The sequence below is a fragment of the Lissotriton helveticus genome, chromosome 9 (assembly GCF_964261635.1).
Source record: "Lissotriton helveticus chromosome 9, aLisHel1.1, whole genome shotgun sequence".
Classification (NCBI taxonomy): Eukaryota; Metazoa; Chordata; class Amphibia; order Caudata; family Salamandridae; genus Lissotriton; species Lissotriton helveticus.
The window spans coordinates 32,037,891-32,063,265 of NC_136070.1; the positions used below are offsets into that span (position 1 = coordinate 32,037,891).

The 25,375-nt window shown below is 47.1% G+C and overlaps 1 protein-coding gene across 1 annotated transcript in view; it reads right to left on the minus strand.

Annotated features, from left to right (window-relative positions):
- Window positions 1-25,375, minus strand: part of G2E3 (G2/M-phase specific E3 ubiquitin protein ligase) — a 326,326-nt gene that overhangs the window by 196,857 nt on the left and 104,094 nt on the right. The window contains exons 4-5 of the mRNA XM_078659417.1: window positions 20,317-20,414; window positions 866-967 (exon numbers count right to left, since the gene is read on the minus strand). Of these exons, the coding sequence (XP_078515543.1) occupies window positions 866-967; window positions 20,317-20,414 (200 nt within the window). The remainder of the gene's footprint in view (window positions 1-865; window positions 968-20,316; window positions 20,415-25,375) is intronic.

Here is a 25,375-nt window from a genome sequence, read left to right on the forward strand (position 1 = left end):
GCTAAATTTCCATATTTGTGCCGCTAAATTTCCATTTTTGTGCCGCTAAATTTGCTAATCCATGCCGCTATATCCTGGGGGTTCTGACTTACTGATTTTAATGTACTGTGAGGCTCCCTCTTCGAGCAAATAAAGTGTGTGAATCTACAAAATATACCCCCAATATTCGCGAAATGAAATTATTCAAATATGCCGCCAAAAAAAGAATTTCCTTAAATTTGTTTTCAAAATCTAATTTAAATTTTAAAATGAGCCTCAAGGTTATGCAGGTGGGCAGAGATATTACAAGGTTTCAGAATATCAAAGTCCTCTGATAAAGAAACTGAAGCACCCACAGCCGCCGCTCGAGCTCTATCGATTTATCTAGACATTCCATCCTACCCAAGCATTTCTGGCAATTTACTTGGGCTTTTCATAAGCCTTTATCTTGTGGGTGGAGGTGAAATTAAATTAAATAGATAATTGCTATTTACCTGTTTGGATCCAGGCCTTGGATAGAGGATTTAGATCCTGCTAAAGGCTATTAGCTTTCCGGCTTTGTAAAAAGCCTTCCTCAATCCCACCGGTTTCTCAGCTAGGTCTGCAGGTTCCTTGAGAACTGTATTGGAGGTGGGCAAAGGGGGGGGGGGGGTTGCCAAAGGATAGTGGGCAGAGGTAAATGAGACGATGTAAAGGAGTAGAATAAAGAACTCCCAGCATGGGAAAGGGCCAGATAGTAAATGAACAGCCTGTGTTTACCCCAAACCATCATGACATCTCAAAGAATCTTCAAAAAAAAGGAGCACTGATGAAACTTGAAGATGAGATGTTGAACAAGAATAGGGTTGTTTCTAATCCTATCTGCACCACTGCAGTCCTCACTTACCAGCCTCTTTGATCGGGCCACTTCTTTGCGGATATCATTAGGTAAGAATCCATAAATGCCTTCATCTTCCTCTCCTCGCTGCCAAATACCACTGGACAACAACTACGGAGAAACAGAAAACTACAATCAGTGGATATTTAATGAATAGTCAAGAGGTAGAAACAGACAGATCGAAAAATTTGTGTTTGAGCGGCATCAAAGAGCACCTCGCCGCACTGCTACATCTGTAAATGTAAACCACCCTTCCCTGCCAGGTTCTCCTCACCTCGTGCTTCCCGTGACTGCCCATAGTCCCCACAGCTGTTAGCACTCCTACAATACGGCCACACAAGGCAAAACCTTCAAACAAGCATTTGCAATGCAATAGGTCTCACGTTTACGCAAGTTTAAGCTATTGCCATTGTAAATTCCAATGGCTTTTATTTATGTTCTACAAACAAAAACAAATAAAAGGCATTGGAATTTACAATAGCTTAAACTTGCGTAAACGTGAGACCTATTGCATTGCACCCCTCAATGCCACAGCACGCAACAGCACCCCTCCGCGCCACAGCACCCCTCCGCGCCACAGCACCCCCACGCGCCACAGCACCCCCACGCGCCCCACAGCACCCCCACGCGCCCCTCAGCACCCCCACGCGCCCCTCAGCACCCCCACGCGCCCCTCAGCACCCCCACGCGCCCCTCAGCACCACTGAAGGCCACAGCATCACTCAGCACCACTGAAGGCCACAGCATCACTCAGCACCACTGAAGGCCACAGCATCACTCAGCACCACTGAGCACCACAGCATCACTCAGCACCTCGGCACCACTGAGCACCACAGCATCACTCAGCACCTCAGCACCACTGAGCGCCACAGCATCACTCAGCACCTCAGCACCACTGAGCGCCACAGCATCACTCAGCACCTCAGCACCACTGAAGGCCACAGCATCACTCAGCACCACTGAAGGCCACAGCATCACTCAGCACCACTGAAGGCCACAGCATCACTCAGCACCACTGAAGGCCACAGCATCACTCAGCACCACTGAAGGCCACAGCATCACTCAGCACCACTGAAGGCCACAGCATCACTCTGTGCAACCATTCAGCAACAACTGATTCCAATATGTTCTTCAATGTTTCAAGCTTTATTACAAATGTCACAAAAAGATGTTAATATTTCACTTCTGTTCTTTGATTTTCATCACAATAAAATACACTTCACATAATCTTCCCAAAAGTTATTTACAAAAGTTTAAGCTATTCCCATTATTAATTACAATAACTTTTAAGTATTAATTATTAAAAGCCATTGTTATTTGTAATATTAATACATCTAAGTCATGTAAATACAACACATTGCATTACAAATGCTATAGGTGTCACATTTGCGAAAGTTAAAACTATTGGCATTGTAAATGACAAAGCTATTTGTTAGAAGTTGAGTAGTACAGGAAGAATTAGGACACAGCTTGAGACAGTACAACTCCTTTATTGGCCATCGACTCTCCTCACTGGAGACCCTTCCCAACATTCTATCACAAACTCACAGCGGGAAGTACCAACATGGGTCAGGGAGCAGTGGTGGACGGAATGAACCAACTGGTTGTAACACATCTCCCTTCCTTATAATAAGTACCCAGCGGGGCGTACAAACAGGAAAGGTTGACACACAAAGATCGGCTCTCCGAAGGACCTAGAAATGATCCTGCAAAGAAGAGAGTTATGGCTGCACTTTTACAATGTGGTCAAAACTCCACCATTGACCATTTTCAAACTGTACAACATTTTTTAACACTAACAATCCTACTGGGGGAATAGAACTTGCTGATGTCAGTTCCTAATTTGGTGTTCCTTCTGGCTTGCGCCATGTCCCCCACTTCCCACCTTTGAGACTTCACACCATGTTTCTTATCGTACCACTGTTTGTACTTATCTTGATGTTGTTGGACTTTCTCTCCTGCCTCCTCCCAATCTACATCCCTGACATCGCCCCCATTTAACCAACAGGGGTTAGACTTGGTACTAGGCTCCCTTCCACGTAAAGACACAAAAGGAGAGACCCCAGTTACTTTATTGGGCGCAGTGTGGTAGGCCCACAGACATTCTCTCAAGCAATTCTCAACATCTTGTCCATTAACAATGGCCAGCTGGATATTCTCTTTGATGACCCTGTTTGCTCTCTCCACCATGCCATTAGCTTTGGGGCAGTAGAGAGCTGTGGTCTCATGTTTGATTCCTGAAATCTCCAGAAAATTCTGCATTTCCTCAGAGGTGAATTGTACCCCATTGTCAGTAACTAATGTGGAAGGTATACCTTCTTCACAAAACACTTCTTTCAGGAATTGAATTACTGCTCTGGTGTTGATGTTGTGCACAAATTTTTGCTTCACCCAGTGAGAGGTGTAGTCAATCAGAACCAACATGAACTTTTTTTGCACACCTAGCATTTGCATGGGTCCAATGATGTCTAATGCCAACTTGCTCCATGGCTTGGTTGGAACCTCTACTGGAGAAAGTGGGGCCTTGTGTATAGTTTTGGACTTGTCGCTCTTGGCGCATGCTCCACATTCCTTCACAGCTTCCTCAGTCATGTTGTCCATTTTGGGAAACCAGAAATTCGTTCTCACTCTAGCTTTAGTGGCACTACGCCCAAGGTGGCCTTCGTGCGCCAAGTCTATGATTCTCTTCCGTAATTCCCTGGGCGGAATGACCCTGTTATTTCGGTACACTTTCCCTCCGATGGCACTCAATTCATTCCGTACTTCCCAGAACTCTTCTAGCTCTGCACCAACGTCCCTTTTCTTATTAGGCCATCCTCCTTTGATCTGCTCCATTAGCACCTTAAGTTCATTGTCTTTCCTCATACTGTCTTCCCACTCTTTCTCTGTGATGGCAGGAATATTCATCATCATTATTGGGCTGTCTAGAGCCTCCTCTGGTCCTTCTTCCTCTGGCAGCGGTGATCTCGAGAGGAAATCAGCAATAGTATTTTCTTTGCCTGGCACATGTGCGACCTTGAAATTATAATGTTCTAATCCTAGAATCCACCTGCTGATGCGTGGGGTTCAATTTTCCAGGCCTCTCACCGAAAATACATATATGAGGGGCTTGTGATCCGTTCGTATCGTGAACCTCACCCCCATAAAAAAAACTTAAAATGCCTGACCGCCCAAAAGCACGCCAGGGCTTCTCGTTCAATTACAGAGTAGTTTTTCTCCGGGGAAGAAAGGCTCCTGGACGCATAGGCAATTACCTTTTCTTCACTACCATCCTTCTGCACTAAAGTGGCACCCAACCCGTAGTTTGATGCATCTGTTGCGAGAATGTTTTTTTTGGTTGGATCAAAAGTACCAAGAGCTGGGGAGTTGATTAGATCCTCCTTTAGTGCGTTAGCTACAGCCTCTTGCTCTTCACTCCACACAAAGTCCTTGTCTTTTTTTAACATTTCCCTCATTGGCTCACACTTTGTTGCAAAATTGTCCACATACTTCGACATGTACTCCATGAGCCCTAAAAAGGATTTAAGTTCTTCTTTGTTACGTGGACTCGGAGCCTCCTTCACTGCACAAATTAAACTTCCCTTAGGTCTGAAACCTTGTCCTGTGATGGAATGGCCCAGGTATTCAAATTGTTCCACCTTGATCCTGCACTTTTCTTTTTTTACAGTTAGCCCTGCATCCATGAGTTTTCTGAAAACCTGCCTTAGGACATCATCATGTTCTTCTGAGTCTTTACCATAAACCAAAATGTCATCTTGAAAACACATGGTGTGTTCTACTCCTTCAAGGATCTTCTGCATGACTCTTTGGAAAATGGCTGCCACTGACGCAAGTCCAAACAGCATTCTTTTGAACATAAAAGCTCCAAACGGCGTAATAAACGCCGTGAGTGGTCTTGAATCCGGATGTAATTCAATCTGGTGGTACGCCATGGATAAATCTATAACACTGAAATATTTTGCAGGGCCCATGGTGCTTAGCATCTCATTTATGACTGGCAAAGGGTGTCTCTCCACCCAGATACAGTCATTTAAACTGCGTAAATCCACACAGAGGCGGATACCTTCCCCATTGGATTTGGCTGCGAGAATAGGGGCCAACCACTCAGAACAACTCACTGGCTGAATAATATCTAAATCACACAGCTTGCGCAATTCATTTTCTAGTGGTTCTTTCAGTTTGAGGGGCACAGTGCGCAGACCATGCACCACGGGTTTGGCATTAGATTTTAGCTTAATCCTATGCTGGAAGTTGTGCAGGCATCCTAGCTCCTCTTTGAAAAGTGGGTAGAATTCATCACAGATCCTTTCACTTCCTGAAAAATTTTCAGTAAGCAAAACCTGTTCTGGACTATTGGGGTCCAATATGATTCCCAACTCTTTCTGGTGAACCCACCCCAACAGGTTTGAACCAGACTTGACTACATATATTGTCCCATAGGTTTTCCTATCTTTGAATTGAATCTGCGCCTCCTTCATTCCCAGCAGGGGTATATTGCCCTTATTGTAACCTGAAGGGGAAATATCAGGATTCTTAAGGTCACTAATCTTACTTCCCCCCATGGAAACATAGTCATCCTTATTAATCAAGGTGAAAGGAGAACAAGAATCAGCGAACATTTCAATGCATTCATCATTAATACATCACATTTAGGATAAATGGAATTCACAGTGTTATCAATATCCTTCACTTGCAAGATAAACTTTTCCATTTTCTGTTCAATACATTTTACTTCTCTATTTGTACCCCTTTCGGTTCCTCTTTCGTTTTCTCTTGAGTGCAACTCGCCATCACGGCACACCCTGGCAAAGTGCCCCCTTCTATTGCATTTCTTGCAAGTGACATACCTGGCGGGGCATTGGAAATAGGTGGCAAAATGGTTGTTACTGCCACACCGGTAACACTTAGGGCCCTTCTCTCTGTGCTCTATCTTGGTACTAGCGTTTTCTTTAAACTTCATTTTGTACACATCAAAACTCTCTTCAGAATCACTTATGGTAGCTACTACCTCCCTTTCTGGCCTCATCTCTTTGACACATCTTGCTGTATGCTCCACTGACTTTGCTATTCCAACAGCTTCCTTCAGCCCTGGATTCTTAGCCAACAACTTCTCCTGAATTCGTGGATTATTGGTACACCTCACCAATTGATCTCTTATTAGGGAGTCGGTGAGATCCCCAAATTCACATAATTGAGTCAGTCCCCACAGAACTGCAATATAATTCTGTACTGACTCCTGTTTCCCTTGACATCTTTTAAAGAATTTATGACGCTCCAAGACCACATTGATCCTATCACCAAAGTGTTTCTCTAATTTCTCCATGGTCTGCACAAACACATCCACTTCCCCCACTGCATTAGCATCCTGCTCAGGTACAGGTAAATTTTCATATACTTTACGCCCTTGCACACCCAGATTGTGGAGTAATATATGTTGTTTCCTTATAGAGTTGAACCTCTGTCCCCCAATTGCTATAAGGTAAGACTCAAAAAGCTTCACCCATTCCTTCCAGCTTATCTCGGGTTCCCCTATGTCATTTAGGAAAGGCGGGGGTTGATTCATGCTTGCAGCTGCCATGGTGGTTATGACAGTTAAACCCAATCTCTAGTACTAAAAGTTAATATACACCCTGGTTAGAAAACCCTTGGAAATGAACACAGCCCCTTTGAGATATGACCAAGCATAAACAGTAGGTCCTCAACGAATAGTAAGTCACTGCAAATAAAAGGATATAGGAGGGAAAGGTGAGAGTTCACCAGCTATAGTAACTTTCAACCAGGGGTTTTATTCAAAATGAGGCGAAAAACCACAGTCAGACAGCCTTTCCAGCGCTGCGCAGTTCCTACTATGATTCACTTCCACATAGTTTTCTCTCTTGTCCAAGTTCTGTGGAATAGGCTAACATCCGATGCGAACTGAACGCAGTGTTGTCAATGAAGGAGAAGAAAAAAAAATTAAAAAAATAAACGGCCCGGCAAGGCTTCCCTGACGAACACAGGCACTAAGACACTATTTCCTTTCCTCAGGCAGGGAAAGTGATGAATACGCGAAAGCCGTAGAGAGACACTGCCACTCCCAGATGAGGGTGTCTGCTGAAGAACTGACAGGAAATGGGCGGGCAAAATTCACTGAAGCGCCGCGGGGCTGAGACACCGCTTCTTCAGCAAGACTCTTCACACCAATGGGCGGGCAAAATTCACTGAGGCGCCGCGCAGCTAAGACACTGCTTCTCCCGCAAAACCCCTCACACCACACCTCTCCGGCAGCGAGGGCGGGACAAGTTCACCGAGGCGCCGCGGGGCGGGGACACTACTTCTCCGATAAAGCTCCTCATAACAACCTCCTCCGGAAACGTTGACAGGAATAATTATTCAAGCGGGGACTCCAATAGCCTAGGCGCAGCTCAGGGGCAGGAAATGCTACTCACCGACGCCGTAGACAGTGCTGCCAAGAAACTTGAATTAAAAAAAAAAAACCAAGACGGACTCCCGCCGATAGCTGAGGCGGTGACCACCAAGAAACCTCCTCTGTCACCCGTCGATGTATTCACCGCGGCTCTCTTCACCATAAGGTACGTTGACAACAGGGTTCTTTGAGGTGCTGCCCGTCCTGATTTCCAGCGCTCCACAAGTAAAAAGGCTCCTTAACTTCCTACCGGCTACTTCTCCATCGTAAGCACAAAAGTTAACGAAAGTCAGTACATCAAGGGAGCGATCACCATTCTCAAATTTCTTTACTTCAAATATGTTTCCGTGTGGAGAGAGCACACAAAGGGGAGATGGCCACAACTGCCCCCTGCACAGGTCCGTCGCCAGTGTTAGAAGTTGAGTAGTACAGGAAGAATTAGGACACAGCTTGAGACAGTACAACTCCTTTATTGGCCATCCACTCTCCTCACTGGAGACCCTTCCCAACATCTATCACAAACTCACAGCGGGAAGTACCAACATGGGTCAGGGAGCAGGGGTGGACGGAATGAACCAACTGGTTGTAACACTATTCATTTCACTATTTTCAAAACCAACACAAATAGAAAATGTGTCATTTACAATACCAATAGCTCAAACTTTCCTAATGCGAGACCTACTGCATTGCAAATGCTTGTTTTAGTTTCAAGTACCACCCATGATGCATTCAATTAGCGTGCCAAAAAACACTTTTGTACAATTTGTATGAATCCTTCTACATACCACACAATAAAAAACATACATACAGATTATCAAGACATTACATGAACACGTCACATTTATCTTTCTGTGCCATATCAGGTCACAACAACTGCATATTGTGAGGTGGGTCCTATGGTGTAATCTTAAGGCGGTTACATGTTTTTAAATCTTTAGGTACCTGTTTTGACCTTCACGGATGTAGTCCAAATAGTAGTACGCAGCCCTTTTGTGGCCTGAAACCATTTAAGTGGTCCTGGAGGTATCAATACTCTCCTCGGGGATTTGGTAAAATAATTCTCTCTTGATTGTAGAATGACTCCTGGCCATTTAAATGTATACACCTATGAGTTTCAACCTTCCTGCGGGGCCTGTGTGTTTATTAATGAAGGTTCTCTTTAGGGCTGGTGGAATATTGTACAGGACACGTTCAGAGAACAAAAATTTCAGCCATAGTGCTGCACCTCCACCTGAGTGAGTGAGCTGGGCCCAGCGCGGAGCCTTCTGCGTAAAGTCACTTGAAGTGTTAAATTGTTATAGGTATTCCAGGATGTCAGTCATCTGCGGATGGACTCCTGGTACGGCCCTGCCTCAGGACCCCATTGTGTAAGGACTAGAACCCTACAAGAAGAATATGGATTTTTGTACAACTTCAACAGGGCAAAACCACAATTGTTAAGCACATTATAAGGAAGATATTACTCAACTGTTAAACAGTGCTGAAGTCTATAAAATAAGGGAGTTCTTTAAATAGCAACTACTGTAAAATCTAATAATATACAATGGGGACAAGCTAAGGTAATTACAATGCTTAGCTTGCTGAAAGCAGGGCTGGAGTTTACTCTCGGCAAATTGGGACCAAGTAAGGCGAGCAAGACCGACACCTGTTAAGGAGAGCTCCAGGCTATGTTTTACAATGATTACTGCTATTGGTTCTAACATGTCTTGTAATCCAAATTATTACATGCACATTCTGTGGAGGGAGTAGTGTTACCTCACATATCTACCTCCTGGATATATGAACGCCGCCTTCTCTATTATGGAACCCCCAGCAGCAATCCATGCCATTGCTAGCATAGAGTAAGTAGCCACACACACAGGACCCCTCCATTTATTCCACTCCTGAGCCAGAAGTTGCGTTTCTATGTCTATGTACGGTCTCTTGTTGAGCGCATATATCACCTTAGGGTCTCATAGCGCTTTGCTGAGACTCAGGAACGGACAGAAAAGATGGCTGGGAAGAGGTCAATTTAAAAAAGCCAGGTCTTAAGGGACTTACGAAACTTTTTTAGGATCTAGCTCGATTCGTAGGTGCAATGGCAGGGAGTTCCAGAGAGTGGGGGCTAATTTCGAAAAAGATTTGCTGCCATACTTAACTGTTCGAACCTTCGGGATTGTTGAGATATTTATTTGCAGAGAGGAGAGTCCTTGGTGGCTGATTCTTTTTCAGTTTATTTGCCAAGTACTGTGGACCCTGTCCATTTAGAGTTTTATGAACAAGACAGCAAATTTTAAAGTTATTCGCTTCTTGATTGGCAGCCAATGGAGTGTCCTCAGGCTAGGTGCAAAAAGAGAGCGGGCGGGAAGGTTCAAAACCAATCTAGCTGCTGTATTCTGCAGAACCTGGAGCTTAAGAGTTCTACATTTATGGATGCCAATAGGGCATTCCCATAATCCAGGCGACTGACAATTAGACCCTGAACGAATGGCAGTCGGGAAGGCAGTGGGACCCATTTAAAGATTTTACGAAGGGCGTGCATTAGCCTCTAACAGGAACGTTTTACTAGACTGACATACTCACGCATGGAGAGTTGATTGTCAATCATTACGATGAGATTACGGGTTGTTACTTTCGGAAGGGGACAGGTACCCAAGGTAGAAGGCCACCATTTATTTGTCCACAGCATCTGTGCATAACCAAAGAGAACAACTTCAGTTTTATTTGCGTTTAGCTGGAGGTTGTTAGTTAACATCCAGTTGTTTATATCCAGCGTGCATTGCCCAAATCTATATTTAGTATTAACGACATCAGGTCCAAGAGTAATTAACAACTGAGTATCATCGGCGTATGACAGTTAGTCGAAGCTGTGAACCTTGATAACTTTAGCCACGGGGTGATACATATAGATTAAAGAGCGTAGGGCTCAAGATGGATCCCTGGGGGACGCCCCTGTTTATGGGTTGGCTCTTGGAAGTGAAAGCCCCAATTTGGACTCGGGAAGTTCAGTCACTCAGATAACACCTGAACCAGGCCAGTGCGGGGCCTCCAACACCCACCTCTCTCAGGCATTCCAGAATGATGGAATGGGAGTTGGTGTCGAAGGCGGCCAACAGATCAAAAAGGACTAAAATGGCCGATCTTCGATTGTCCAGAGAGAATCTGATGCTTTCCACCTCTTATAGTAGGGCTGTTTCGGCACTATGAAAAGCTCAAAACACCGCCTGAGAGTTATCTAGCACTTTGTTTTTTCCAGATGTTTAATTGACTATTTATCAATGACTGCTGGATTAAACCAAACAAAGGGAGAAGAGAGATTGGTTGATAGTTGTTTGGCTTTTCAGAACCTGAAGTGGGTTTCTTTAGAATGGGTCTAACTATGGCCTCCTTCCACCTTGTAGTTACCGAAGAGTGTAATAGTGAAATGTTAAAGAGCCTAGTTAGACTGGGAATGATAGCTGGACTGATTTTTGATAAAACCTGGGAGGATACTCAATCGGTGGGAGAGCCTGATTTTACCCTTTTAAGTACCAGGGTGACTTATTCCAAAGAGAATTCAGGGAATTCATTAAGAATAGAGACCGCCAAGGGACAGTTGTCTTCTAATCTCTGCGTAGCCAGTTGAACAGTGTTGTGAGGAAACTGGCTATAGATAGTCAATTTTATCTACCAAAAAAGTAGATTAAGAGTCAACCCACTCCTGTGAGGCAACTAGTGGGGGCTGCGTAGAAGTAGGATTTGTAAATTAATTAAGAATCTTAAACAATTATTTCTGGGAAATTGAAGCTTTATTTATTCTCCCCCCCCCCCATAAACTATGTTTATAATCGTTGTGATCAGAGAGGCTTTTTGAATGTCTCCATTTATGTTCAGCCTTTCTGGTCGCTAATTTGTAAATTTTTAGATCAGGTGTAAACCAGGGTGAGGATTTGTGAAAATGTACTTTTTTCTTTAGGGTAATTTTACTAAGGGCCTGACAAATAGCAGCGTCTAATAAATTGGCTGCATCATTGAGATGTTTGGTATTAGACATCAGAGGGGTGATAAAATGTGAAGAAAAAGATTCCAGGTCTATTTTATTCCAGGGTCTATACCATATTGGCTCCGATACAGAATCTGTTTGGCAGAAAGATGTAATGGGTATATTAAATTTCAACAGGTAGTGGTCAGACCACAGAACAGGCAGAGGTGGGTCAACCATTACGTTAGGGGAATTTGTAAATACAAGATCTAGAGTGTGGCCAGCTCTATGGGTGGGACCATTCACGGTGTGTTTGAGCCCTAGGGTACTTAGACTGGAGATGAGAACGATTGAATGGGGATCATTAAAAAGGTCAATGTGATAGTTAAAATCACCAAACAAAAGAAAATTATCAGTAGTTCGCACATGGGGAGCGATTATCTCCATAAGGTGCCTGGAAAAGTAGACTTTGCTGCCTGGAGGGCGGTAAAGTATGGCCCCCTTCCAAGATCCCTTGGATAGGCTATTAATTTTAAAAATACAAATTTCTACCCAGTCTACGCTGAGGGAATCAATTATGGTGAATTTGATATTAGCTCTAAATGCGATAGCTAATCCTCCACCCATCTTGTCCTTTCTATCAACTCTACTCTACTCAATTGGTAGTCCTAGGGGAAGGCAAAAGATATATCTGAGGTAGAGGACTCTTGAAACCAGGTCTCCGCTGAAAAGAAGATGTCTGACTTCTCAAAGTCGAGCAGAGTCCAGATTTCTAAGGCATGTTTGGGGAGGGATCGAACGTAACAGTATAACCATGTTATATTTTTAGAGTTAAGTTTAGGGTCATTAGTATATGGCCGGTTATGACCTGTTTGGGTAAGGGGTATGCTAACGTGACTCCTGCTGGTATCCGATGTGTAGGGAGGGGGTTAATATTTTGTTCAAAGGGGGGAAGATTGTTGAGAGAATGAAGCTCCTTACTTGTATATCGTATGATGGCCATCGATATGGGGATCACAAAATATATGCAGATGAAAAACAAACTGAATGGTAACAGGCAACGTAGCAGGCAGCGGCCAGGCGCAGATGGACTTGTCTTTGGCGTGCCGCTGCGCGTGTCTGCTGTGCATCCAGACTGCACGTCTGCTTCTGAGCTGGTGGGAGTGATCAGCTGCAACTAGACTGTTGACCTCCGAATGTGGCAAGAAGAATGGCTGGCGGTACCTCGTCCCTCCGCTCAAACGGCACATGCCGCGGCGGAACGGGGACAGTACAGTGCAATAGGTAATAGCGCAGATCACAAAATAGCGGCTTTAAGTTAAAAGTAAAATAGGCTATAAGTAAACATCAAATAAACACAAAGAAATGTATTTGCAATTTTTAAAAACATTGCACCGAGGAGAGGCGTCTGACCTTCCCTGTTTGCCTAGTGGCTCCCCTCCAGTGTCCGATATTTTAAATTTGACAAAGCCAAAGCTCTTACGGTTCACTTAAAACTCAATTTGGGCAAAAGGACTCCATGTTACCACATACTCTGTTTCTTATAACAATCTGCACATTATACCTCCGAAGATAGTACACTCCACCTCGCTAGAAGCAGTCATTTATTTTCTGAACGTTACAAGTGACTGTTTCAATTTAGGTCACAGATGCCAGCCACCAGGATCCTCTGTACTGCAATGCCATCCACCCCATCAGATCACAATACATATCTAAACACTGTATCCCCCTGTAACGAGTGCAGTCGGACCAAGCAAGGGGTGAACCCACATGATGACTCGGAGACTGACCACCGTCATCTACCCTCTTGTTTCTCAGCAGCCGGAGGAGTGGACATGTTAGGAAGTACGGACGTACAGCGAGGACAAGGAAAAGGGACATTGTTCTTTTAAGTGGGAGGACTGGTCACAAAGCCAAGCCCCCAGCGATGACGAAGAGGCTGGGCCTTCAAAGAAGGGCAGAAGGCGGATATCTGTGCGTGCTATCACCGGAGGAGTCTGGCGAGTTGTTAACGGAGTGAACCAGGCGGAATCCATGGAAGGAGAGGTCGAAAGACGTTCAGGAGCCCGGAGGCCAACGTTACCATGTGTCGCCCAGCCACGCTCCAGGAGCGTGGCTTTCGCAGGTACGCGAACGTTTTACGGGCTGGGTGGGTAAAAGGGAGAGCTCGAGAACCTAGAGGGAAGGTCCCCGTATCCCAGTGATCCTGCCCTGAGCACTGTCCTCACTTATTTAGACGTGCTGCGCACAGTGTGATCCCTCACCAATCCCCCCCCTCCCTTACCAACCTTGTGTGACCGTGCACCACATTTACACCTAGTACCTTTCTTTTTTCCCTTCTCATCCATGATTCCTCGGTCCGCACGGACAACCGCGCTGGAGTGATTAAGAGGGCGGACCTCGCCGAGGGACGAGAATCCAGGGAGAAACCAGCAGAGCCTCCTTTGCCATATTATAGACTGGTCCCACGACGCAAGCGTGTACTCAGGCTAATAAAAGCTACTTTGACCCGATCTCGTCTCCAGTCTGTCTCCTAACCCACAACACCCCCCTTCTCATTCTTACATTAACTGCCACGTCCCCCCAACCCACTACCAAATAAGAGCAATCAACTTTAGCCCAACTGGCGGTTCGTCCCAAGTGTAACTACAGATGAAACCAAAGCGTCAATTCAAACACCTATGTTCTTAGGTTATCCTCCACACACCAAGTGAAAGAGTTAAGAAAGTAAACCTGTGGGCAGTATCGGAGCCAGCAGACACCCGGCCTATGCAGGGGACCCCAAGCAGATGGGCTCTGCCACTCCAACCTCCAAGGGGCAGCAGTGTCTCTCAACTTGTCCCCTTTGTAGGTGATGCACAGAAACCAAAATTGAGGCCTGTCTTTGTCAGGCCCGGTCACATTTACCAGTTGTCAACCATCCATCTCCCCTCATTTGCTTCCACCCCGCAGCCCGGATGAGGGGTATCTAAAACACAGTTGAATAAGTCCGCACTATACCAATATTAAGTCCAAATACGTCATCCAGGCTCCAGTGACACCAGCCCTCAGAGCGCATAGGGGGCGCCCTAGTCTTTCACTGCTCCTGTGCCATCCGTGTGTCGCTCCTAGACCATCAGTACGAGTTCCAGATCCCTCAGAGGACTAGCCGTCTCTCACCACTGTGCCATCTGCCCTGATGTTATCCACCTGGTCTGTGTTGTGCCCAGAGGCCACCACTGGATAAGCCCCCGCCTTGCCCCACATTTCCTTCGGGCTATCAAATACATGACTCTTGCTCTGCGCGAGGACCTTCAGGCAAGCGGGAAAGACCAGAATGCATTGCAAATTCATTGCTTAGACTTTAATCCGGGTGCACCATGATAGTGTGATTATCAAACACTCACTGCGTGGACAGACAAGAACCTGAGGCTACTGTCCTGGTCTCTTTAGATCAGGGTGTATGCAATCAGGGTTTGAATAGGCACCCGGGGAGAGGATCTCACCAGTAGAGCTCAAAGCGCCCTTCTTCACGGCAAACTCAGCAGACCGTCCCAATGATTTCTGCTCCCAGCAAATCCAATTCCCCACGAAACTCTGCATTGGCCCCAGAAGTGGAGGTTATTTCTCTGACTGTTTTTCTGCATTCGCGGCCCAATTTCCAGAATATTTTTGGCAGTCAATTTTGACATTTGCCTTTCCAAAGTCTTCACATTGGCCGGCATGCTCCATCCCTGTACCATCCACCATCTGCACACTGAGCAGCTTTGTGCAGATTTGCTAGCAATAAATTGACATTGAGACGTTCTCTATTTTGCCCTCCAGGGCCATGCGGCCGGCCTGAATACCCAGTGCTTCTCACGTTCCTGCATTTTTTGAGATTCTGCCAGCGACGTGGTCCTTTGGGGCAAGGCTTGGTTCATGGTATACTTTGTGACCAGGTTACCCTGGTGAACCGTAGGTGCCTTCTCCTTCACCAAGTTGATGGGCAAAAACCCACAACCAGCACTGCAGGGCAAGTCGATAGGCAGCCTCAGAGTACCACTGGCAATGGAACACCTGAAGAAAAAGTGCTGCCTTGAAGGGAGCGACTCAGATCAGTTACTGGTGAACAGGTGGTATGCCCCAACAGCAACGCAGGCGCATAGGGTGACCCACAAGGTTTCTTACATAGGCCCCATTCCACCTGGACAGGAACATCCATCCATTGTATTCACAGCTAGTACACAGCCACGGGCATGAAGGCAGTCCACCTGCCTAATGCCAGACCCCTGCCTAACCACCCCCCCCCCCACCCCCCATATGATCCAAGCATAGCACACAGTCTAGAGGCTGCCTCCCGGATTGAGGGGACAGAGCGTGTGGGCAGATGGAGAAGCCTATGCAAAGTCCCAAAGTCATGTCAGTCACACTCCAAGCTCCCACAAGGGAATTCCACCTCAGTCAAATTTTTCAGCAAGGGCGTTCCTCTGTCCCAGGGATCCATCGCCCACCACTGGAGCTCCAGGCCCACCTCACCATCCAGGTGAAGGAGGAAGCTTACACGTGTTCCCTTGGCTGGCGTCCCACATGCAACACCTTCCAGCACCCACCAGGCATCCCCAAACGGCAGGAACACCTCCAACACTTGCCTTCCACAGTGGGCTGCGTTCTAATCACCTGCGGCCGCCCCCAGCACCTCCGGCCCGCTCGCCAGAGGCTGCAGCTTTCTCGGCAGGGAGGCCCTAGGGCGCAACTGGCACCAGACAGAAAATGCCAGCCGCCACTCATCTGCACGCCGCACCACAGCGGCCCAGGATTTTCAGGCACGGCATCTCTTCTGGGCTACCAATCGCCCTGCTACTTAATGTACAGGCGGGATGGATTTTTTTTTTTATTTAAAAATGTTTTTTCTTTAAGTACAAACAAAATACAGTAGCATTACACTGACTTACACAGACATTATCTCAATGAATAGAACCAAAGACAAACCCTTTCCCTCCCCACCTACCGCATAGTCAGACTGGGGATTTAGCAGTATAAGGGGTCCCATCACTGTCCCTCTCCCTTGATGGGTCAGGCCCTGCCGGAGGCGCTCCAAGTACCCAATTTCTTTTCCATTTCCTGGGGCACACTCTTGTCATGCCTTTTCAGGTATCGTACACCAGTCCATATTCTGTTTCCAGGAATCCAGAGAGGGTGGACCCCTGGCTCCCCAAACTTTAGCGATGTTTCTTTTCGCCGCTGTCAACCCAAGCATGACCCATATTTTGGGGTATTTCAGGGCTGTCTAGCACACATTTAGCAAATATTTTTTTGCTGAACCAGTCAATCCCACTCCCCTCGCTTGCTTCATGCAGTGTGAAAGGTCAGTTCAGTACCACGGAATTACCGAGCAGGATCATATGATATGATGGAAAGTGCACACCAGTCAACACATTCTCAAGGACAGACCAGCAGTGGCTCTACTCATTTTCAGTAGTGTTGTTCTGTTATAGTAAGAACGGTGTAATAAGCGGAGTTGCACAAGGCAGAACCCTAATTTTATTGCCACTTTCCTGGGGGCATCCAGGGCCACCTCCTTCAAAACTTCCTAAGACTTCCTCCAACCTTTCCTTCAGCTGTTTAGGGCATCTGAGGAGTGATGTAGGATCTTTTAATACATCAACGATGTGGCTTTTGTGAGCACTGGGCCACCAAGCAGTGTGTTTTTAGGGGGTGTGGGGGGGGGGGGGAGGTTAAGGATATAAAGAGCAGGTCCAGTCCCCCTCACTCCCAGGCAAGAGGAAGCAGACCAACACAACAATGCAGGTGGCAAAGTTGCAGTTCATCCTACAGCACAACACATGGATGGACGGAATGTTGCACAATGGCAAAACATTCACCTCCAGTCACAGATCTGGGTTTAAACCATCGTTATTTTGCTCACCAAGCCACCCCAGTTCAGACATGGCCATATGCATATCAGTCTTGACCCTGTGCCTCATGGGAACAGTCCAGCCCGAACTGCCAAGCCATGCCTTCCCCTGACCGGAATCAAGCATCATAGGACCGGTTTCTGGCTATCAGCCGTCTTCAGCCAGGATAGCTTGACTCCAGTGGCGCAGTGAGCACGGGACCCACGTCTGGGCATACCCTTCCCACAAAGGGTGAACAGCAAAACACACAAGATGGACGGAATGTTGCACAAACATTCACCCCCAGTCACAGATCTGGGTTTAATCCATCGTTATTTTGCTCACCAAGTCACCCCAGTTCAGGCATGGCCATATGCAAATCGGTCTGGCTATCAGCCGTCTTCAGCCAGGATAGCTTGACTCCAGTGGCGCAGTGAGCACGGGACCCACGTCTGGGCATACCCTTCCCACAAAGGGTGAACAGCAAAACACACAAGATGGACGGAATGTTGCACAAACATTCACCCCCAGTCACAGATCTGGGTTTAATCCATCGTTATTTTGCTCACCAAGTCACCCCAGTTCAGGCATGGCCATAGGCAAATCGGTGCCTCATGGATATAGTCCAGCCCGAACTGTAAATGTAAATGTAATGTAAATGTAAATTGATACTTGTATAGCGCACTACTCACCCGCAAGGGTCTCAAGGCGCTTGTACGAATACCGCTGTGGAACCCATCCTGGCTTTCCCTGTGAGGTGTCCACTACTGGGCACCCCCAAGGTGGAGGCCAGGCATCCTTAGCGTTGTGGGGGCCGTTGTGGAGATTAAGCAAGCTATTGCCCAGAGTTGCAGAGTGGGACTCCATGATTGGAATAGGCACCGAGGCGAGAATTATCAGGTCTGTGGAATTTTTGAGCTCAAGACCCGCCGAGGCGGGGAATTGAACCCTGGTCCCGGGCTAGACCTCTGCATCAGGGTCTGCCGCTCTAACCATTGAGCCACACTTCTCCACATTGAGCCACACTTCTCCACAACTGCCAAGCCATGTGTCCTACAGCACAGCAGGTATTCTTCCAGGTAGAATGTCCTTGCCTACAGCAAAGTTCTGTTTTGGTGGTGTCAGGGGTCCCATACTTATAGCCAAATGTGCCTTTTAAGTGGGGGAGACATTAAAGAGTTATTCGATCATCATAAGGTCCCTGCCCTGGCTACACTACGGGGGGTATGCAGCTCTTTGTGTGGGGACAGGTACAGCTCTATTCAGGTGAAAGTGTCAGCTGCTCCCACCCAATCTATCTCAGGAAGGCCCAGCCTGGTGATGGGCCATCAGGATGCACATTTCATACACCTTGTCCTTTTGTTGGACTGTCTAGAGGGAATGCACAAAGCCCAGCTGTCACCCAACCTAGACAAGTATTCAAGGACTGGCTGAGGCACAGAACGGTTAAAGTAAGAAAATGGCAACTTTTCTTTAAAAGTGGCATTTTCAGACGTACAATTTGAAATCGGGCTTCAACATAAGGTGTGAATTTAAATGAACTCCAGAGCCACCACGCTTCAAATTTCTATCTGCTCCTAATTGGAAATTACACTTAAAATTAATTTTATCTTTTGATATATATTTCCTTTTAAATCGTGAATTTTAAAAAATTGTGAGTTTTAATTAACTATACAATAAAGTTTACTTACTTACCTTGATTGGAAATTATATTTAAAAGGTATTTAAGGCAATACCAATGTTAACGTATGGGAGAGAAAGGACTTGCAGTAGTGAAAAATGAATACAAGAGTATTTCAGTACCAGGGTATGTGAAAACTTTAAAGTACATGTCCTACTTTTTAAATTTACTGCACTCTGCCCATGGGGCTACTTAGGGCATACCTTAGGGGTGACATGCATGTAATAAAAAGGAAGGATGGGGCCAGGCATGTAGGTTAACTTGTCAGGCCAAAATGACAGTTCAAAACTGCACAAAGGCAGTGGCAGGCCTGAGTCATGTTTAAAAGCTACTGAGCGGGTGGCACAATCAGTGCTGCAGGCCCATTAGTAGCATTTAAATGTACAGGCTATTGGCACATATAGTGCACTTTACTATGGAATTCAATGTAGGAATGAAGGATAAGTCCATGTCACCATGTTTAGATTTCAGAGCATATGCACTTCACACTGGTAAAGTGCAGACAACTCTAAAGTCAGAAAGATGAAGTCCACAAAACAGGAAGTAATAAAGCAAAAAGTCAGGGGGAAACGACACCAAGGATGCCAGGTCTAACAAGTTTCAATACGCAATTTCAGGACTGATCCCATTTGTCAAATCATGCGAGGAGTTTTTCAGCTTTTGTTTGTTGTGTCCCCTTAGCTCCTTTGCTGACGGTCATTAGGCCTGGGTGGGGAGACCATAGGAGAGTTATCACCGCTGCCTGCCGGAGGCCTGAATGCTGAGTCTACAGAGCCCATGTCCTCTCTGGTTTCTTGAGCCCCGTAGAACACTGGGCGCCAGTGCGTCACCTCCGGCTCTGACATCAATTCAGTTTGCGGTCCTCTGTAGATACGCGGTCATCTCTCGGTGCTACAGTAGCCTGCTTCGGTGTTACCAGCCGACGACGTTGCTTCTCTCGCGCTTCAGTCTGTCTCACTCAATCAAGCCTTGAGCTTCGCCACATATAGTCAGGAGCCGCAGGTCGCCTCGCTCAGGACAATTTTCCACTGTGTGCCAGCCTTCCAGCACCTTTCTGTCTTCAGTGCGGCGATGGGCATTGCTGGGGAGCGGATTTATTTACGGATGGTGGCGGATTAAGGATAGGGAGTTGCAGAGCCACATCAACAAGTTGCCATTTTCTCTGCCGGCTGGCCACACCCACAAGGATAGAGCGGTCTTGATCCTGTGTGGCCAGCTTACCTGCAGGATTCTGGATTTTGGTCGAGCTGCTGCTCCCCATTTTGATAGGTCATATCTCTTAGTTTTAACTCTGCAATCTAGCATGGAGAGAACAAGGACAGCTGAACTAATGACAAAGAGCCTGGTCCAGACACAGGCAGTAGCACACTAGCCTATCCTCTTTAATAAGCAAAAGGTCATCATCTCACCCCAACAGCAAGTAAAAAGTAGAGTTCCCGCAAAGAATTAAGCTGGATGTTCGCGGAAGCAAGGTTGTGCAATGAATATCACATACCAAATCAACCAGCCAAATGCTTAGATGGGTCTCTACTAACCAGTACCATTTCACAAACTCTTTAACTGCAGATAAAGCCTTACCAGGCAGTAATAATGAAGGGTGAGGTTTTCTTCTGGATAGGTTTTCTTTTCTCCATACTTTTCAGGACAGTCTTCTGTCCGCCCACATAAAACACAAGCTGAAACATAAAACACATTGTGCATTTACTCCACAAAAGACTTCTATCAGATTCTGCATACAGGAGAAAAGCAACTAGATGAATGATTTACTTAGCTTAAAGGATATTCTTTCCGGTGAAAACCGCAACTTCGGACTCCTCATTCTATAATCTTGGATCCGGCACACTGACTGTGGCTGCCATTTTTCTCAATGCCCCAAATGAGATTACAGACATGTCTGCTGCAAATAGCGCCACCCCTCCCCCCTGCTCCCCTCCTCCTCCTGCTCCCCTCCTGCCACAGATGTTGAGAATAGGTACCACAACAGTGTTTTAGTCTTTGCCCTGGTGGAATGGGCTTTCAGCCCTTACGGAGGCTGCCTTTTGGCCACTGAGTAGCAGGTCTTATTGCAAAGGGCTAGCCACCTTGACGGACCTTTTCTGCACAGCCTTACCTGTTTTTGGCCTCTGAGAAACACAAAAAAAAACTGATCGGATATCTGATGGTCTTTAGTGCGATCAATGTAAAAACTCAAGGTTCTTTTGTCCTCCAGTCAATCAAATCTGTCGTCGTCTTTAAGGGGTTAGGCAGGGCAAAGAATGATAGGAGTGTGTTTGTTTGTCCAACGTGAAAAGGCATCACGACTTTAGGCAAAAAGAATGCCCTGGTTCTCTACACTAGCTGGTCTGGGAAAAAGTAGGAGTAGGGCTGCTGCACAGCGAAAGCCTGAAGCTCACTTACGCAATGCCGCAAGGCGATTGTGAAGCTGGTTTTGAGAGCTAGTTGAAGAAACAAGCAGCTGCGCATCTGACAGTTCAGCTTGTAAAGGGGTCTGTGTTGCACATGCCACACCAAGACACAAATTTATCCCAGCGCAAATATATTTTTTAAAAGAACGTCTGGCTGCAAAGATGACATCCAAAACCTTAGGAGGTATATTAAATGCGGTCAGCTGCTGGTGTTCAATTTCCAAGCAAGGAGGTGCAGATTACGCAGGTTCAGGTGCAGAACCATGCCTGCAGTGACAGAAAATACTTCGGAAGTGGTAACCTGATCAGGGGGCAAATACACATGCCCAGACGTTGCAAGTCAGACAGTCTCCTGTCCCAATACGAAGCCACTAGAATAACCTTTGCTCGGTCATTATTGATCTTCAGAACTCTGAGCATGAGACACTGGAAGACACAACAGCGTCCAGTGCTCCACTCTAGCTTGAATGCATCTCCTAGAGACAGTAGTCTTGGTAACTCCAAATCCGCAGACCTTTTGACCCAGCACGTTTGATGTGGCAAAAAGACCCAACAAGAGCTCTCCCCACAGTTGGAGGAGGTCCTACGCCAACTCGAGATGCAACTGCCCACCAGGTGATTCACGATCAGGGAGATGTCTGGCTGCTCCCTTCAACTCCACAGACAGAGCTTCAAGGCACAAGACCCCATTCCTCAGATTGTTGCAGTACCATATGATGGTTTGTTGTTCTTCAAGGTAAGGCTGTTGCGGGTTCTAAAGAACAGCAGGAAGACCTTCAACTTCAAGCGGATGGTCTGCAGCTCCAACAGTTTTATGTAAGGTAGGTTTCTGCCAAAGGCCACAGTCCTCAGTCTCAGACCTCACCTAGTTCTCTCCAGTTCAGCTGGGATATACCTGTCACCACAACAAAAGAAGTCTGCCACAGGGTCAGGCTCCAGTCAAGCAGGTACCACTGCAGATCTTATGCAGTCTCCTCTGAAACCTGGATGACATCCATCTGGTTTCCTTGGTGGTGGCCCACCGAGATTTCAGATCCACCTGCAGAGCTTGCATATGCCATTTAACAAAGTGGACAAGCACGATGCAGGAGGCAGCCAGGCCAAGAAGCCTCAAAGCTACTCTCACCAAGATCCAGGACCGAGGCTGAAACATTTGCCTCATAGCCAGAATGTTCTACACTCGTTGCGAAGGTCGCTGCCATGAATGATACAGTGGACCGCACCTCCAAACCTACAGATGATGTCTGGTTCTCCAGAGAATACTAAAGCAAACATTATCTTCCATCTCCGGGACATGAATGAAGAGACTGGCAATCCTCGCAGCCTTAAAACCCAGACCCTTGTCACCAGGGCCTTTAACGACTGCCCGGGACAGTAGCACCCCCTTTTGTGTGGGACATTTTATCAAGTAAAGTACTGGAGCGGGAGCCGGAAGATGTACTATCTCTTGGACGTCCTGTTCCTGGCCCCCGGGCTAGGCTACGATCCCTTAGGGAAGTTCCCCTTCCATACAAGGTCCACGATTTATAGAGGGTCGCAACTCTGGAGGGGAATTTGCTGATCGCCACCTTTCTCACGACTATACAGGAGAGGTCTAATTCGACCATGTTGGCTGCCATTTTCAGGTTCATTGTGGTTTGCTGTGAATTTACACACCTGAGGAGGGGGGGGGGGGGGGGGGTCCGTGGGGTATGGTGGCTAAGGGGACCTCTTGATAATCAAGCGGCCTCTGAAGGCTTCTCAACTCCAGTCTCTTAATGTACAAGGGCTTATATACCCTAACCAGAACAAATTACCAGTAATATCTATCTCAACCCAAGCCTGACAATTTTCTTGCAAGAAACCCACTCTTTCCCCAGAGACTAGTCGTGCATTTGCCACCCCAAATACCCCCATCAGTTCTGGGGCTCCATGTCAAGAAAGACAGCAGAGGTAGCCATTCTCTGGAAACGCCACATGGTGCCCAAAAAACAATCAAAACCTAAGAATATGGAGGGGTGCTATCTTAAACTTACTATCCAGAGGGCAGGTTCCTCCTTGACACTGCACCCACCACCGCCCAAGATTCCTTCGTATGCTCCCATCTAGAGGGATGATGCCAGCCCTCCTTTAAAAGGAGATCAAAGTGGCCAAGATGGCACCGAGGTAAGACGTGCCTTGCTGTGTCTCTTGTCCGCGACCGGCCTAGAAAGTGCTTCGGGATCCATCTATCGACCTGACAGCACCAGACACTGCTCAGCCGCAAGATACAGAGGGGCCGCAGAAGTGGTGGTTGCGTGCCCTTTCTGGACCTTTTGGGGTCGGTGCCAGAGCAGATGTCTGCTAAGAGACTACGCCCACCTGGACGGAGCTGGAGAGGCCTGTGTGCCTTGTGGCGGCTGGGCGGATCTGAGGCTGCGTGAACAGGGCCTCCAGACAGAACAGAGAAGTAGAGGCGGCAGTGGACGGTACACCCCCCCCCCCCCCGAGCTTCCCGTGCGGAGGGGACACACTTGGCCCCCATGTGAGGCGTAGTGTCGGCAACTAGCGGGAGGCCTGAGAGAAGCAGCGGCCTCCCGCAGGTGCAGTAGTGTTCCTGGACTGCAGCAGAGGCCCCCCATCGGTGGATGAAGTCAGGCCCCCCTTTCATCCTGAATTACCGGTGATCCGCCTAGAGTATTTCCTTAGGCCTCATGGCCTCTAAGGTGGTAAACTTAACAGCAAGCTGCTTCCACTCGCTTGCTGCATCAAACTTTTCTCCTTTGGTGCTGTGCTACTCGGTGCAGAATTCCAGTTCTTCCCCCAACTAGTCCTTAGGGTGGTGTAAGGGGACCAGCTAACCGGGTCCTGGGGGGAGCCCCACTTGTCCTGGGGTCAACTGTAGCCAGAGTCCTTGGTCTAGATGGCATCGGGGGTGGTGTCCTCCTTCCAGCGGTCCTTGGCTGCCGCCTACAGTCCCAGTGTCCAGCAAAAAGCACCCTCTCTGCATGACTTGAGGGGGAGGGGGCAGAAAGTACTAGAAGAGAGGCACCCCTAGCCAATCCTAGACAGCCACAACACCTCTCCACCCAGTCCCAGCCCTCCGGCACAGTACGCTGGACAATTAAAAATGGAGTCACTTCTTCTCTGGGGGCTCAGATCCGCCCCTCGCTGACATCATTGCCAGGGTCTTTCCCACCAAAACTTTAAGGCAGAGCCCCCCTCTTGTTTGGCTCCAAAGGTCTAGGCTGCCTCCTTTCTTCCGGGGGCGCGTGCTGGTCCATCCCTGGTACAGCGTGACCGCTAATGGATTGATGCAGATCCTACATCCCCACCCCTTTCCTCCTCAGAAGCTATGGGAAGCACCATTAATTGTTACCTTTGAGTGGGGAGGCCTTTGTTCCTGCTGCTTGAGAGAAATGTAATTACCTTTGAACAGCAGGGTGACAAAAGTCCTATTCTCTGATCTCAAATAGGACAATCATGGATGCCTCAAAAGCTGTATGAACATCTTCATGGAATTTTCAGATTTGGGTTTGTCATACCGGTTCCACCCCATTTTGATAGGTCACTGGACTTTGTAGGCCAAAGGGAAGCAAACTGCACTCTAAGGCAGCCTTCCCCCTATGTGTATAATGGAGTGTCCTTGGAGACAAGACCGTAAACCACACGGACGTTTCCTATGAGTGAACAATAACATTAGAAGGAAAGCCCCAGGTCAATGTATAATCCTGCAGTCTCTCCTCTGTGGCAGGCTACCTGTGAGCAGTTACTGGGCTGCGCACAACAGGAGTCTCACACCTGCAGCACTCCTGTGCACATGCATGTGCAATACAGGCTCCCAGAGAATGAGGTAAGTGTAGGGTGAAAAAACGTCATCTACCATAGTGCCCAAAACAATGGCGTATAACGCAGAATATTGCTGTTTAGAACCTATAGCGGTTGTGCTGAACCATCAGTGTAAATAATACACTGATGGTCATCCAAAGGAAGAACAGAAGAGGGGATAGGATAAACATGTTCGTATTGCAAAAATTCTTGCGTATGTAAAGGGTCAAAGACAGTTTACATCAACAGCTGTTCAGGACGTAGCCCACTGAATCCATCTAGGATGAAGGGCTTTAGAATTAGGAACGCTAGCTTTTGTGACAGCCTCTAAATGTAGAATTCAGACCTCCAAGATTTTAAGCAATGCACAAGCGACTGCTCTATTCGCACACTTTTTACAAAACTTCATATTTATGTGGAGACACAATGCTAGGTCTTCAAACTAA